The 15,938-nt window shown below is 43.4% G+C and overlaps 3 protein-coding genes across 4 annotated transcripts; 2 read left to right on the forward strand and 1 right to left on the reverse strand.

Moving 5' to 3' along the window:
• Positions 1–3,721: 3,721 nt before the first annotated feature.
• rsad1 (radical S-adenosyl methionine domain containing 1) lies at positions 3,722–6,862 on the forward strand. Of its 2 annotated transcripts, none has more exons than XM_076085858.1 (9): positions 3,722–4,085; positions 4,264–4,397; positions 4,482–4,686; positions 4,773–5,138; positions 5,530–5,593; positions 5,668–5,815; positions 6,041–6,095; positions 6,220–6,323; positions 6,542–6,862. In XM_076085858.1, exons 1-9 carry the CDS (start codon positions 3,936–3,938, stop codon positions 6,654–6,656), a joined length of 1,341 nt encoding a protein of 446 aa, XP_075941973.1. In that variant the 5' UTR covers positions 3,722–3,935; the 3' UTR covers positions 6,657–6,862. The 2 variants fall into 2 exon arrangements, with proteins under 2 accessions (XP_075941973.1, XP_075941974.1); XM_076085859.1 differs by having other exon boundaries at positions 5,533–5,593.
• A 1,835-nt stretch (positions 6,863–8,697) lies between these two features.
• Positions 8,698–10,166, reverse strand: rasd2a (RASD family member 2a). Its single transcript, XM_076080126.1, has 2 exons — positions 9,535–10,166; positions 8,698–9,348 (listed from the first exon to the last, which is right to left on the reverse strand). The coding sequence occupies exons 1-2, from the start codon at positions 10,082–10,084 to the stop codon at positions 8,837–8,839; spliced, it is 1,062 nt and encodes a 353-aa protein (XP_075936241.1). The 5' UTR covers positions 10,085–10,166; the 3' UTR covers positions 8,698–8,836.
• Positions 10,167–12,262: 2,096 nt separating this feature from the next.
• LOC142937290 (E3 SUMO-protein ligase ZBED1-like) lies at positions 12,263–15,314 on the forward strand. Its single transcript, XM_076080132.1, has 2 exons — positions 12,263–13,983; positions 14,107–15,314. The coding sequence occupies exons 1-2, from the start codon at positions 12,860–12,862 to the stop codon at positions 14,771–14,773; spliced, it is 1,791 nt and encodes a 596-aa protein (XP_075936247.1). The 5' UTR covers positions 12,263–12,859; the 3' UTR covers positions 14,774–15,314.
• The last annotated feature ends 624 nt before the right edge of the window (positions 15,315–15,938 follow it).

Below are 15,938 nucleotides of genomic sequence, written 5' to 3' on the forward strand. Positions count from 1 at the left end.
CTACTAAAACGTTTTGTCCTGACATTCATGTCGGAAACACTCTTTGATTATGCACTTCATAAATGATTTTAAAGTCTGAATTAATTGACAAAAAAAAGTAGTTTTCCAAAAGTAAAACAGAAACTAATGTGAAATATTTACTGAGTGAAGTGTGATCTTACCTCTCCAGGTTAATCTTGTCCAGATAACTCAGTCCGCACTGCTTCTATTCACAGTTTCAGGTATGTAGAGACTGCAAATGATTTATGCTGAACTGGTGCACTAAGGTGTGTGTGTGTGTGTGTGTGTTGTGGGGCAGTGCGTTTAGACAATGGCACTCTCAGTTGAGACTCCACCCTAAATGTTATCTGAGCTACTCATCACCTACAGCGAGGCACCAGGAAATGTTGGAGGTTAAATAAAATGCTATGTGGTTAACAAAGAACAAACTCGCACATGCTGTGTCACAAAACTCAATGTCATTTATTCAATTTACACATTTACAGTTTAAATCAACCATGACATTTACTGTTGACCATGACTAAACCCCTCAGGCTGCATAGTAAAGCTCAACTTTCAGTCTCAACCTAAGGGGAGTTGCACATTTCCTTATATAGTTTGGTATCAAGTCAGCCTGAAAGCTACATAAGCAGTTAGATTACAAAGAGGCCATGTTATATATTTATTTATTTTCCGTTTATTCCAGAAAAACAGGCCATAATCAGTCAACACCACACTGTCATGGACGAGGAGTAGCAAAGAAGCGGTTGATGAAGATTGAGTTAAAGTTGAGTCTGGCAGGAGAGGCCACTCTGTCCTCCATATGCTCTATAGCTACCTGGGCTGTTCCTCCTGCTGACCCACCTACTGCACCACCTATGATCCCATAAAGAACCATCCCCCCTGGCCCCTCTATGCACCCAAACAGTGCACCCATGACAGCTCCCACAACAAAACCCGTACCCACTCCTCTTGCCAGGGAGGTTCTGAGCCATCCGTTGTCCATCTCCGCCTTGGCTCGGATCTCTGCGCCAACATTGGCGGTGTAGGTATCCTTCTGGTGACACAAATCCTCCGCTATGTATTTTTTCTCCATCTCAGTCCACGCCTTCTCTATCTCTCCCATCCTCTGCTTCTCGAGCTTCTTCACCTCCTTTTCCACGCAGTCCTCTGCCTTCAGGAAGGTTCTGCTGGAGAAGCAGACCCCTCCTAAGGAGGCCACCATTCTCTCTATCTTCTGCAGCAGCTCTCTGTCTCGGCTGCGATATCTCCGGTTCTTGCTGAAAACATGAAAGCGTCCACCATACTGCTCGATCAATTCTTTCAGGGGCCAGTCAGTCTTCTGCACCCGGTCTTCCAGGGCAGCTCCCTCAAGGTTTCCCTCATAGGCCAGGATCACCATGCAGTGCCTCAGACAGTGTCTTCCAAAGCGTTCCTTCATTAGTTTGGGGGTTCTCAATTCATTCAGGGATATTTTCTCCATGTCAAAGGTGACAAGAAAGACATGGGGACCAGGAATACACAAGCACTTGGACCTCCTCAACTCCATTTTCCTCTTGACTTGGGATATACCCTTGTCGTAGAAGTTTGGTCCATTGATCACAGCCACCCGTCTACCAGCTAGCTCTCCGGTAGTCTTCCTGCTGCCGGAAATGCAGGAGATATTCCTCGCAAACTCTTTCCTCCCAAGTATGTGATTTGTTAGTAGGAACTGCGAAGGTCCACTGCTGCCAACCACCATAAGCCTTAATTCTGTAGGAGATCCTGTGACAAAGTGAAGTTTGTTTTGAGAATAACACCAGGTAAATGTAAGAAGTATTGTGCGTTTGCTCATTGTTACTGTGTTTCATTCTCTTGCCATTGTATCTTGATGCTGTGCTATGAGCTAAATGTTTACTTTGGCACGGCAACATGCTCACAATGTCAATGTTAGCATACTGATGTGTAGTAGGTATAATGCCATGTTTACCGTTTAGCATGATAACTTTTGCCAGTCGGCACAGAATGCAGAAGTGCTGCTAAAGGCTGACGGGAAAATTCTAATATTGACCTGATGAAAGCGCTAGATGAAAAGTCAGAGGGTCACTAATGTTCATCCTGAGGGGGTTATGAATGCTATACAAAATGTCATGGCAATCTATCAAACATTTCACTCAAAAACACAAATATCAACTAGAAGAAAAGCCAGAGGATCACCACAGTCATCCGGATTCATACTCTGGGTAACACAAATGTCTGTTGTTTCAGTCTGGACCAAAGAGGTTGTGAACTGACAAAACAAGCCGACTGCAATCAGCAGTGGCTAAAAACTGACGCTACATATTTGTTAACCCCCTGGATATGTTACATCAGTGATCTTACCTTTCTTCCTCTTATCCATTTGGCAGATCTACAGCACAGATTCACTCGTTTAATTTGGATTATCACAAAGTTCTCCTGCTTCTCCCTGGACTGAAGTCATCACCATGAGCGTTGCATATATTGAATGAAAACACATCCCCCTCTCTCTCTCTCTCTCTCTCTCTCTCTCTCTCCCTCTCCCTCTCTCTCTCTCTGTTGATTAGGTAATTGGTACTATTGAATGGAAAATTACCTCAGGGTTGTATGCTGGCAGGGAGCGCATTCGCAATTATTGGCATTCTTAATGAAATATTTGGATTAAGTACCTAATATACTACTGTGTTTTATACTTTTGCAGTTAGTTCCTTAGTGAAATTGTGAATATGGAGGGGGGGATTTATACATTTTATATAGCCACACATAAGTCATTTGTAACCATCATCATCATCCACAACCGCTGATCAGAGGTAATTATTTAAAGATGACAAGAACTGATTGCAGAGGTGACTGACATATAAAACATTTAATTAACTGTAACCCTGATTAGTGAATAGATTAATAAACATTCAAACAGAGTTTTTGTTATTCTTTTAAAATGACACTCTAAAAAAACACTCTAATTTAAAATGTGACCCGACGCGGTTATCTCAGTCCACCAGACAGCGTATTTTTCCTGGGATCTGAAAAATCAATAGCTCATTAAATTAGTTTGATCCTGTGTGAGTAGAGCACACATTTATATTCTAAATATAGACTAGTGTCTTGTTGTGACTAGTTGTCTTTGCAAGCACAAATAACAGTATTCACAATGGCCTATGGTACTTATTGTAGGTTTTTGGATCTGTAATAACAGCTTAACAAGTTCCTAGAGGGATCAGGCACCTGGACATGCACCATTATGCATTTAAAAATAGAAAAGCCACCAACAAAAAAAAAGAAAAGAAATCTTGAAACATTTAAAAGCACATTTAAGCCATTTTGGAGAGGTTTTGGATAAGTTTGGCACACAAACGGACGCCTAGGATCACTCCTAACTAGCCTTGTAAAGCCGAAGTACTTTTACACATTACGCTGAAACTTGGTAGACTTGTGGACAGAGCTGTATTATTCATATTTTAGTAGGTTCAGTATTGGAAAACAAACAGGTGCCTTCTTTAGTATATTCACTGTCCTGTATTCCCATGGATATGAATGAAGTCAATCATTTATGTTGATCTATTAGTTGTTATAAACCACATTTCTAAAACGTTTACATTACAAAAGCAGGTGAAAATACAAAGTAGAGTCACTGTCCACATAACGGTGGGCCTAACTGAACGCCAGTAAAACAGCCCCTCTGTGTGGTCAAACCGCGTAACACACACAGAGGAAGTCGCATTGACGTATTTCCTGTTTGGAGCGACGTCACAGCTACCAGGAAGAAAACAGACCCAAAAAAAAATGAGTTTACGCCACTTTGAAGTAATTTCGGCCACATTGTTGTCATGTAAACTTTAATACAATTTGTATCTGTATGGTGGAGCCTGACTCGTGTTGCCGCTGTCCGGGACCATGTGTCCAAGTGAAGGACACCCGTAAGACAGACAGTTAATTAAATATACCGTAAGACAGACAGAATGATTAAACACACGCTGCGCGCGGGCCGACGTGCCGTCTCTCCCGGTCTGCGCTGCTTCTCTGAGACTTCCGGCGGAGGAGTCACTGAGGACGGACTCGAACGGACCGCCTCTCCACGTCTCACAAAGCAGGCGTCTCTCTACGTGCACGTGAGCTAGCATTGGTCGATTTAACTGATAAAAATAGTTCCAGGCAGAGAAATATGCATACCCACGCATGCACTGAATCAAATATATTGTATGTCTAGTTTTTTTTATTGCAAAGTCTAGAAAGTCTGCCCAAATCATGTCAAAGTGACCTTCCCCCTCTCTTCCTCTTCTTCTCCAGTGGCCTTACTGCCTCAGAAGGTGCTCCTACTGCAACTTTAACAAGTACATACCCAGAGAGAACAATGACCCCGTAATGACCGAGTGCCTTCAGCGGGAGACTGAGACACTGCTGCAGCTCAGTCAGGTCTCCTGGTATGCTGATCGTCTTTCTTCCGCGTGAAATCAGCTTTCAACGCGTGCCTTAAACCACCTTTTAATTTCGATTCCTCCCCGCAGCATCACCTCAGTGTTTTTTGGTGGTGGGACTCCAAGCCTGGCTCACCCCTCGACCATTGCCGCAGTCCTCCAAACTGTTTCGAGGCGGGCGTATCTCTCAGATGAGGCCGAGATCACGCTCGAGGTCAACCCTACTCCTGTAGGAAAGTCAAAGTTAGAGGACTTTTGCCGTGCGGGGGTGAACCGTTTCTCCATCGGGGTCCAGGTGAATATATAATCTACAGAGGACTGATGGCAGAAGATTAGATTATGAACTGTGTAGTTGCACGTATCACATTTCCAATCCTTCAGTCTTTGCAGGATGAGGATTTGAAAAGTCTGGGGAGAGACCACAGCTCTCGCCAGGCTTTGCAAACTGTCGAAGAGGCCAGGAGGCTGTGCCCCGGGCGGGTGTCGGTGGACGTCATGTTCGGTCGGCCCAAACAGAGCGTTGCATCCTGGGAGAAGGAGTTGTCTGAGCTGCTGAGGGTGTGCGATGACCACGTGTCTCTGTACCAGCTGACCTTGGAGCGAGGCACCCAGCTGTTCAAACAGGTGCTGGGAGGAGAGGTGACCGTGCCCGACGAAGACGTGACGGCAGAGATGTACCGGTGTGCGAGGAGGACTCTCCACCAGCACGGCCTTCTGCAGTACGAGGTCTCTAACTTCGCAAGACATGTAAGAAGGAAAGCTCACTGATCGCCCTCCACACCGTAGGAGGCATTGATTCTTTCATAAAGAGTACAGGAAAGTTCATTAGCGGAGAACGTTAATGCAAAGTGCTTTATATATCAGGAGCACAACAACATGTATAAGACAAATAACTTCAGATAGTAAAGATAAAAGAATGGAGAATATCAGTAAACATCTAATGATGAGTTTTAGGAAGATTTAGAAAAGAGACATTGCTTCTGAAACAAAAAGTTTTGCTTCTCTGTTTTGTTTTTGATGAGACGTCACCATCAACGAGGCAGATGTCACTTTTTTTCTTTGCGCCACACTGCATCATGAACGCGTCTGGGAGGAACAATCACGACAGCACGATAACGCTTCACTTTGTGTCACATAGCAGGCAGTGAGTCATCACAACACCAGCTACTGGAAGGGAAGACAGTACATCGGCGTCGGCCCAGGTGAGCTGCTATCTAGATTGAAGGCGCCGGTCAAAGGAAGTGCTAAAAGTTTAACATTTTTTTGTCCGTGGCAGGAGCACACGGGCGGTTTGTTCCTCTGGGGGAGGGAGGGGTCCTTCGGGAGGCGCGGACCCAGACTCTGGACCCTGACGCCTGGATCCGTGAAGTCCAGCAGAGGGGACATGGGACACGTAGGCGGATTCAGCTCAGCCATCTTGAACTGTGAGCTGTTTGCACTTACAGGCAAAAGTGTGGTGTCTTTGAGTGTATTTGGCAGCTGCCATTTCCATGTGAAATATAACAGTTGTGTATCGGCCAATCCACAGCGTGAGAAACGTAGTGTCGGAGGTCGCTGTACATGTGCTTGTTCTTGCAGACATTCTGTCCCCTGTGCTGTCATTGTCTAGTCACCGAGAAGTTCTCTGATGAAAGATGCTTCTTTTGCAGGTTGGAGGAGGTGTTGGTGATGGGAATGAGGATGACGGATGGCATTAAACACAAGGTGAGGTTTATACCTGCATGACATGAACTATTACATAGTTTCTGTGTGATCTTCTCTGTCAGTGCAGAAGTTCAGTATTCAGCACATCTTGGTCCATGTGATAATGTTGATCACTTTCTTTCAGCACTGGGAGATGTTTAGCCCTCAACTGGGTCTCTTTGAAGTCTTTGGCACGTCCAGCGATGTCCAAGAGTTGCTCCAGAGTGGACACCTCATTCTTGATGACCGGTGACTTATGACATTTTACAATACATGAACTCAAACATTTATTTGTTTTACTGGTGAGAAAAATATTTCTCGCTTATGTAAAGCTGCAATGATTCATGGTATCGGGGAATGTTTGGCATTTTTGCTTTAAAAAAACGACAATTACTCGATTAATAGTTGCAGCTTTGCACTTGTGTCTGAATCTCCTATCATTACTTTTCTCCTTTCCTTATTATCAGAGGTCTGCGCTGCTCCTGGGATGGACTGGTCTTACTGGACAGCATACTGCCAGCTCTGCTGGTGGAACTGGAAAGACAAATCAGTCAGAGGCTACAAAGTGATCACCATGCTTGATGGACAAACAAAAAGCCAAACCTCCAGCCCGCGATGATTGTAATGTCAAGACAGCAGATAACTCCACAGACGTTAGACTGACAGGAGGGTGTAAAATCCTGAAAACAGGCAGATATTTATATTGGTTTCATGTTCAATATTGAAATCCCTTATTTAAGGATTTGCCATTTTTCACATTGTATTAAAGTTTTTCCTCTTCAGTGTTACTTTGCTGCTGCATTGGGAATAGTCTTGTATTCGACCCTGTTAATAGAGAAATGAAACGGGCCCCACGGGCGTTTATATTATATTCACTCTGCCGCTCTGGTTTGGAGACTCAGAACATTAGATGTTAATATATTTTTTATAGTCTCTAGACACTATCATGCAATTATTGCTTGTGCTGAACATTTCTCAGTAAGTCATCGTAATGTCATCTAAACATGATTATATCTCTCCCCATACACAGGAAATTGTGTCTTATTCTTAAAATAGACTTCAACTCGCTTTTGGAGCATTCATTTATTAACTGATCCACCTTATGAATAGCTAAATGGGAGAAAAATCATTTAGATTTTGTTTCACTGGTCCAACTATTAAATTAAGAATTAGAGGAAGTAAATTAGAGGACGTTATCTTGGGCTTTGTGAAACACTGAACGACATTTTCTGACATTTCATAGACCAAACAATCATTTAATTCATCCAGAAAGTAATTGACAGATTAAGCAACACTGAAAACAATAGTTAGTTGAAACACTTTCCTAAGTATTTCCTTGGAATGTTCCTGGAGAATGTATGAAATGCGTCACCGATTACAGAGGAAATAGAGAGAAATAGAGACAATGTTCTGTTGAGTCTGAGCAGATCTGCTTATAAACTCAACAAACTAAACTCACAAAAGTCAAATAACGGTCTCCGGGTTACAGTAAGTGTTACAGTAAGTGATGAACACCAATGTATGTCCTCTCACTTTCTGCTAAGAACGAGTGTTCTTACAGCCAGAGAGATTCATAAACGCATACTGATCCAGTCAGTTCCAGCACAAGTGCACATTTGACTCAAACGTGTTGTTGCCACTTGAGAATACTTGCCTGCGCAGCCTGACGTAACAGTGCATTTGTGATATTGTCATTCATGACGTTGCTTTGAGCAGGACTACTTGATTTCTGCAGTGATCACGACGCTCTCTGGGGTAAAACAAACTGGTGAAACAGCTCTGCTATGATTCATGAGGCTTATGTATAGTGATGAGTCCTCTGCAGCACCTCTGTCAGCTTCAGTGACTGCACACTGGTTTTAGTTTACACCGTATAAAGATATTTTTAAAAAACTGATGGGAACTTTAGAAAGGAAACAGTGGCAGATGTGTCGTACATTGAATGACTTTAAAGTGCTGAACTGGACATAGCAGCTCCAAGTCAGTCTATTGCTCAATAACTGTGGCTTTGTCTCAGTCAAACCATCCTTTTCACAAACCAAGGATGCTCTGAAGGAAGAGCCCACACAATCGTTTCGTCTCAGAAACCAGAAGAGTGGGTTGGATATGTAAGAAAGAAAAGGCTGAGTGTGCTTAATACATTTACTTTCTACTCGGTGGTAGAGCAGAGTTTGATGAGGGCTCTCTCCATGGTGCTGATTTCACAGAGTCCAATACGTCTCTCACCTTCCCCCCTCTTTTCATAAACGATGCTTTCCCCCTCCAAACACCATAGTGACCCATGAGTGTGTAGGCTACTCGTGCTGATTAATCAGGCATTGTAACACCTCAGCCCTTGATGCCACAGCGCCGTGGGAGGATTTTGAGATGTGAACAATCTCTCATGTATGGTCACAAATACTAGAAGACTTTAAGGTTGCTGTGTGAGTCATCTCCTCACACCGAGGAGCTCCCTCCCACACACTTATGGTCATATTTCGCATCATCATCACTTGAAACAATTGATTACTGACGTCCGTGAGCTCAATCTAACAGTATGTGTCTCACTGACCTGTTTCCTAAATCCTCTGAAATTAAACTGAATGATAGAGCAGAGGCACGTATGACAATTATAAATGTTTTATTATAGGATTATATAAATACAGTTTACATATACAAAAGATGAACGCACTGGTCCAGCCAAGTGCTGCAGAGTATAACCCCTTACATAATATGACATTGCAGCATACTACTACAATTGGTTTATCGAGAAGGCGCACGATTCATTGAATGTGACACCTCTCGGGTTTGTTGTGTTTGGTGCTGGATCTCAGCACCAGCCGCAGGTCGCTGGTGAAGCTCGGGCGGCGCGCCAGAGGCTCCACGGCGGCGCAGGGCGCGCCGAGTCCCCGGCTCCCTCTCCGGCCCCGCTGGCCGATGCACATCGACTGGTAGCTGAGGATGGATATGGTCTGATGGCGCGACGGACTCGTCTCGTCGGGCAGTCCGCCCAGAGTGGCAAGAGCCCGGAACACACCTTCCATGCCGGTGCCGTCTTTGGCAGAGGTCTCGAAGAACGCGACGTCCTCGCCGAGCGCTTCCGTCACCTCCGACCGCCTGACGGCCCTCGGTGCCGCCAGGTCCGCTTTATTTCCGCATATCACGACTGGCGCCCTCGCGGGATGTTTTAAATTCAGCAGCTTTGCCTTGGCAGCCTTGATCTCGTTGAGCCGCTGGCAGACTTCATCGAAGGACTCTCTGTCATCCAAACTGAACACAAGCAGGAAGGTGTCACCTGGAGAGAGAGAGAGCATCACGTTAATTAATGACAATGGGATACATTTCACACTGAGGTTATAAAGACATATTAATGTTAAATCATATTCCTAAAACACCACACATGCACAGCTTCTCTCTTGTAAAATGCTATTTCTAAGGATCTTATTGATACCTAACAACTGCAGTGATTCTTAACGCTCACCTGTCAGTATGGATAGCCTCCGTTTTGCAGGGAAGTCCCTCTCACTAGCTGCGTCCAGGAGATCTATCTGATACGCCTCCCCTCCTATGTGGAACAGTTTTCTGTGGAAGTCCTCGGTTGTGGGTTCGTAGTGCTCTTCAAAGTCTTTACCCAAGAACCGCTGGAGGATGTTGGTTTTACCTACTTTGGGTGCGCCGAGCACAACTATTCTCAGACAGTTCTTGCGCTTGGTCAGACTCAGCTCCAGCAGATCCACGGACCTTTTTGGGAGTCGATCGGTCGAAACCTGCCGATTGCCAGAACTGGAAGACCTACTTCGGGAAACCGCTCTTCTATCTTGATGTTTCATGCGCCCTTTAACCGTTTTGATGATGCCCATGCTCGTCTTCGATATGTTTGAGACTTTGGGGTGCTGCGGCACTGTGGTGAGGGCTGCGCTCTGAAGAACGGGGCGCGTAATGTCTGATTCGTGATGCCCGGTGAGAGAGTTGAACATTTCGAGGATGCCGTTACCGGGAAGGTAAATCTTCTCAGTTGCGTTCACCTCCATGTTCTTTCGAGCGTCTCCAGACACCGAGACGAGGCTATCAAAATGCTACCAACCCAGTGGCTTCCCCATGTGTGCGCCTTAACAAAGCCGAGTGGCCCCTCTTATACACAAGCACCTAGCGCAGTGTCTGCGTCACCGTCTCATCCAGAGAGCACGCTCCTTATATGGAAGCACAAAGCCACAAACAAAAACAGCACTCAAGATCTCCACTTTACACCATTGCAGTTTTCCTATAGTCTAAAAATTTATAGAAAGAGTAGTTTTCCAAATGTGTTCAAAATAATCCAAATCAGATTTATATTATGCTTTTGAACATTTTGTCCCAGGACAAAACCCTTTGTCAAAAAAAACATTCTCATCTGTTCTGACTTAATGAATGTACTATTGGTCAGGTGTTCCTGCTTCATTATGGATAAATGGATGAATGAACTGATGGACATAGTGTCCAGATATCTACCGCAAATCCCTGTAGTCATGGACACTGGAGGTGTGAGCACTAATTAACTCTGTTCATTCTGTAGCTGTCATGGTGACAATAATCATCGGTATCAGTTCTATTTATTCCTGCTTTTTTATTCTATTTGTATGTTACTATAAGCATCACACAGTGTTCTCCCAACAGAAGCCACTTTATAAAATACGGTCCAGTGCAGCCAAACATAACTGTGCATCTGGGAGTTAGTTATTCACGAGGCTGTTATGAACAGTAGTTGCAAACCTCATTGTTTTCTGAAGTGATCACGACACAGGGTGAAGATGGAGAAACAGCTCACTCTCTGCTGGATTCATGAAGCCTGGGGATGCAGTGATGAAGACGTCAATATAAGGGCTCTATATACAAATCATATACCTTTGCTTTATAGTGAAGGACATGAATGCATTCATTTGCGTCAATAAATATGGTATAGCTCTAATTGAGAGTGAAGATTTAGTCAGGTAACTCAAGAAAGTTGAAGGACACCTGACTTAAAAGTACATTTGAACAGTGCTTTGTTGGTTGATTGCAGGAGCCAGAACATATTGAATAAGTGCAGCTTTTTCTCCATCACACCACCCTGTGCACAAACCAAGGCCACTCTGGATGAACAGCCCACATAACAGTCTCTTTCTGGAAATCTGAAGAGTGGGTTGGATATGCAGCCATACAGATAGACAAGGCTGGTTGCCAGTGCAGTTCAGAGAAAACTGAAAACCATGTGTTGATGGGAAAAGCAACAGAGGTTTGATGAATCCCTGTATAGATCCATTTCAGTATTTGATGTAAGTTCATGGCTAATTGGACTTTATATTTTGGTTTTAATAAGGTCAGAAGGAAAGAAAAATATTAAAAAGTCAACAAAACACAAGAGTTAATGCTACTTCTGCTCCTATAATTTCCCTCCGTGAAGGGCTCAGTCGTGTATCATTGTTATTACTAAACTGCCCTTAGTCACAGTATAGGCTAATGGCTGTTAGTTGTATATTATACAACAGCCATTAGGCTATGATATTATATATATATATATTAGTGCTGGGCAACGATTACAATTTTTAATCGCGATTAATCGCATTGTTATGCGCAAAATTCAATAATGAATTCAAACGTAGTGTATTGCGCAAGTATTGCTATATGAACAAAAGTACAACAACATTTGGTTTGCAAACATTTTAATTAAACAGATACGGTGCTTTTTAACAGTATATTCCCTTTACACAGTAGCAGTTCAAATATTTCTTGTAAATCTCAACTTAAACATTAATGTAATCAAATCAAATATAAAACCAAAGATACTTGCCACTGCCAGGGCATTAACGTTTTATAGTTTGTTATAAAACAAGTCGGCACCTTCCGAGCAACAGCAAGTTAACATTTATAAATCTGTTTTCTTTTTTTTTTCTGAACAGGTAGCAGCAGAAACATGTTTCTTTTATCAGGGAGCAGCAGTGATGCAGGTTGAGTAGTTACAGAATGACAAATGCGGTAGCAATCTTCAGATATGCAATGTTGGCATTTTCCTCGCGTGTCTTCAGGTCTGTTCTGAATGTAGACTTGAATTTGACCACGTAGGCAGGGTCATCATCTGAGCTCTCCATCACCCGAGAGAGATGGCAAAAAGCAGGCAGAACCACAGAGCATGAAACATACTTTTCTCCTCCCAGAAGTTCGGTCACATCCCCAGTAGGAGGCTGGCTCTAATCGTGGCAGCGGCAGCTAGTCGAGGCACTTCCTGTTGCAAGCTCAGCTGCCGCAGCAAGTTGTCGCTTCAGTTACCACTGTTTGGGAGAGGTGCCGCGGCAGTTTAGCCTTTATTTGTCGTTATTTGACAATATGTGACAATACATTAAGGTCATTGAAGGTATGACTGTTGGTAGTTGTAATTGGTTTAGTAAAAAAATGCCGAATTGTAATAGCATGCAGCTGAGCTTGCAACAGGAAGTGCCTCTACTTGCTGCCGCTGCCACGATGTGAGCTTGCCCTTTCTCCACAACAGAAAAATATATATATGCCCAGCACTAATATATATATATATATATGGGCAAGCTAAGGCGTTATTATCGCGTTAACGTATTAATTAATTAACGCCGACAATTATGTTATCGTGCGTTAACGCATTTTCTTTTAAATTATTATTATTTTGAAAATCCGTTGCTCACTGGCTCTGAATAACACACACAGACAAACATGGGTCACAGGAGGGGCGGGATGTTGATCAGGATTGGCTTGAGATGGGCGTCATCACGCGTCTCAACCAATGAGAGCATCTGGGGTGGGCCTAAGACTGCTACAGCGCTCACATGAACCGGGAACAGAAAAGAACTGGCGGGGACAGAACAATGGAGAAAGGTATTGAGCTCTTACATGGACATTTTCATTATAAACCTCTTCCATACGGCGGAGTTGATGGAACCAAAGTTGTTTGTATCCACTGCAAAGGCGTATTTTCTTATCACCGGAGTACTTCGAGTCTGAAGTATCACTTAAATGCAATACACAGCGTTGATTACAGCAAATCACCCACCATTACAAACAGTGGAGAGAGCCTTCGGCAGACTGCGTGTGGAAGAAGTATAACGTTAGATAAACAAAAGCAAGACGAGCTAACAAATGCCATAGCGAAGTGGATAGCTACAAACTGCAGGCCGGTTAGTATTGTGGAAGATGTCGGTCTGAGGAACATGCTTAGGATCGCAACGAGTGACGACACGTATAAGCCTCCCTCAAGACGCACCGTCACAAGAAGAATACACGAGTTGTATGAAGTCGAGAGGACTACAAAAGCAATGGCGTTACAACGTGCACCAGCTGTTGCTCTCACTGGAGACTACTGGACATCGCTGGGTAACCATAATCACCTCGGAGTTACAGTGCATTACATCGATGAACAGTGGGAGCTGCGGTCGCATGCTCTGACTGTGATGAAAACAGAAGACGGCCATTTTGCAGAAACGTGCGCGGAACATTTTATTCATGTTGCACAGCAGTGGAACGTTTCAGACAAAGTCAGCACACTGAGCACAGACAGTGCAAGAAATATGATCGCGGGTGCGACACATCTGCCCTTTGAACACGTGCCCTGCGTCGCGCACAGTCTCCAGCGTTCCGTCACAGTGTCTCTGCTGAACAGTGCGTTTGAGGATGTCCTGGCCAAGTGCAGAGAAGTTGTGGGCCACTTCAAACACAGTCCGGCGAGTGCTGCAGAATTGGCACATCAACAAATTGAACACGGGCAAAAGGAGTCGCCGCTCGTACAAGACATTCCAACCAGATGGAATTCCACTCTGGACATGATAAAAAGCGTCCGCAGAAACGAACAGCCACTGAGGGATGTCCTCACCACACAGGACACCGAGATTGCCATGCCGACTACAGCTGAAATGGACAATCTGCAGAGGTTGGAAACGCTACTGGAGCACTGCAGGTATATTATAGTCATATATTGTGTGTGTGTATATAGCATGAATATGTATATATAAGTAAGTGAATGCAATACATTTTGACTGAAATGGGTTTTATTTTTTATTTTTTATTTTTTCTGTTGCAGGGATGTGACGGAACTTCTGGGAGGAGAAAAGTATGTTTCATGCTCTGTGGTTCTGCCTGCTTTTTGCCATCTCTCTCGGGTGATGGAGAGCTCAGATGATGACCCTGCCTACGTGGTCAAATTCAAGTCTACATTCAGAACAGACCTGAAGACACGCGAGGAAAATGCCAACATTGCATATCTGAAGATTGCTACCGCATTGGACCCGAGATTCAAGGACCTCAAGTGTGTACCCAGAGCCGAGAGGGCTGAGGTGTGGGCCACAGTTACCAACTTAGTCAAGGAACAGAGGGTTGTTGCAGAGCAACCTGTGGAAGCAACCACGTCTGAGCCGCCAAAGAAAAAGATAGCCCTATTGGCTGCTTCATCAGAGTCCGATTCTGAACAGGAGGAAGACTCTCTTGAGAACGGTGTGCGTCGATACAGAGCGGAGCCCACCATCAGTACAGAGGCCTGTCCGTTACAGTGGTGGTCCAAACATGCGGGCTCACACAGCAGGCTGGCCTCCATTGCACAGAAGTATTTGGCCACACCTGCAACATCCGTACCCTGTGAAAGGTTGTTTTCTCTTGCCGGTCATATTGTACAGAAGAAGAGAGTTTCTTTATCATCTGAAAATGTAAATGACCTTGTGTGTCTTAGCAACTGGCTTGGTGCAGAGGAGTGAGAAAATGTGAAGTCGGAGGAATGAATGCAGTTAATTTTGTCATTCTGTAACTACTCAACCTGCATCACTGAAAGTGTTTTTTTGTTTTGTTTTTTTTGACTGAGATTCTCCAAAGGAAATCCAGTACAAACATGGACCCAGCTGTGTATTTTTCTTTTTTCTTTTTTGGTGCTCGACCACTTCACCTCACTCTAACAGGGACACTTGCTACTGAACATAGACTGTTTCTGCTGCTCCCTGATAAAAGAAACATGTTTCTGCTGCTCCCTGCTCAGAAAAGAAAACAGATTTATAAATGTTAACTTGCTGTTGCTCGGACGGTGCCGAGTTGTTTTTCTATAACAAACTAGATAAAACATTAATATCCTGGCAGTGGCAAGTATCTTTGTTTTTATATTTGATTTGATTACATTAATGTTTAAGTTGAGATTTACAAGAAATATTTGAACTGCTTCTGTGTAAAGGGAACACTGTTTAAAAGCACTGTATTTGTTTAATTGTTTAAAAATGTAAATGTAAATAAAAATGTTTGCAAACCAAACGTTGTTGTACTTTTGTTCATATTGCAGTACTTGCGCAATACACTACTTTTTAATAAATATATATATATATATATATATATATATATAATTAATTAATTATGCACTGACACATGCTGGGAATTCGGCTTAGTGTTTATTTATAGAAGTTATTGGACCCCATCAACCCATTCAAAAAGTAAAAGTTCTATAACATCATCTGAAGTCATTTCACTTTACTTTACTGTGGTGTGTGTGTGTGTGTGTGTGTGTATAAATAGAACTAACTATAGGTCTCTTTGTGGTGCTTTGCAACACCACGCAAATATTGTCTCGGATTATTTCCCGAGGCACAAAGAAACCAAACCAATACTCTAAAGCTTAATAGTGGACATCAACAATTCCCCAAATTCAAAGATATTGGCATTTCAAATGCTCTATTAAGTGTGTTAAATATAAATGCAAGAATAGTATAAATAAGAATATTTCTTGAAATGTGCAGTAGTAATGGCAGAGTATTGCACAGTTGAATTATAGTGTAAATTTGTTGAATGTGGCCTCGGTAATAATCTACAGTCTAATATCTCAGAAGCAAGCGGACGAAAACACAACACTACCCACCAGAAAACAAACCCAAATCCACTAGA

Source organism: Anarhichas minor, unplaced genomic scaffold, assembly GCF_050575085.1.
Source record: "Anarhichas minor isolate MPS153535 unplaced genomic scaffold, ASM5057508v1 ptg000007l, whole genome shotgun sequence".
In the NCBI taxonomy this organism is placed as follows: domain Eukaryota; kingdom Metazoa; phylum Chordata; class Actinopteri; order Perciformes; family Anarhichadidae; genus Anarhichas; species Anarhichas minor.

Excerpts from the sequence above, each read along its gene's own strand:
- rsad1 (XM_076085858.1), top strand. The coding sequence starts at position 3,936 with ATGATTAAACACACGCTGCGCGCGGGCCGACGTGCCGTCTCTCCCGGT. Across the intron at positions 4,398-4,481 it reads CAGCTCAGTCAGGTCTCCTG|CATCACCTCAGTGTTTTTTG; the intron begins GTATGCTGATCG and ends TCCTCCCCGCAG. Across the intron at positions 6,324-6,541 it reads CACCTCATTCTTGATGACCG|AGGTCTGCGCTGCTCCTGGG; the intron begins GTGACTTATGAC and ends CCTTATTATCAG.
- rasd2a (XM_076080126.1), bottom strand. The coding sequence starts at position 10,084 with ATGGAGGTGAACGCAACTGAGAAGATTTACCTTCCCGGTAACGGCATC. Across the intron at positions 9,349-9,534 it reads GAGGCTATCCATACTGACAG|GTGACACCTTCCTGCTTGTG; the intron begins GTGAGCGTTAAG and ends CTCTCTCTCCAG.
- LOC142937290 (XM_076080132.1), top strand. The coding sequence starts at position 12,860 with ATGAACCGGGAACAGAAAAGAACTGGCGGGGACAGAACAATGGAGAAA. Across the intron at positions 13,984-14,106 it reads ACGCTACTGGAGCACTGCAG|GGATGTGACGGAACTTCTGG; the intron begins GTATATTATAGT and ends TTTCTGTTGCAG.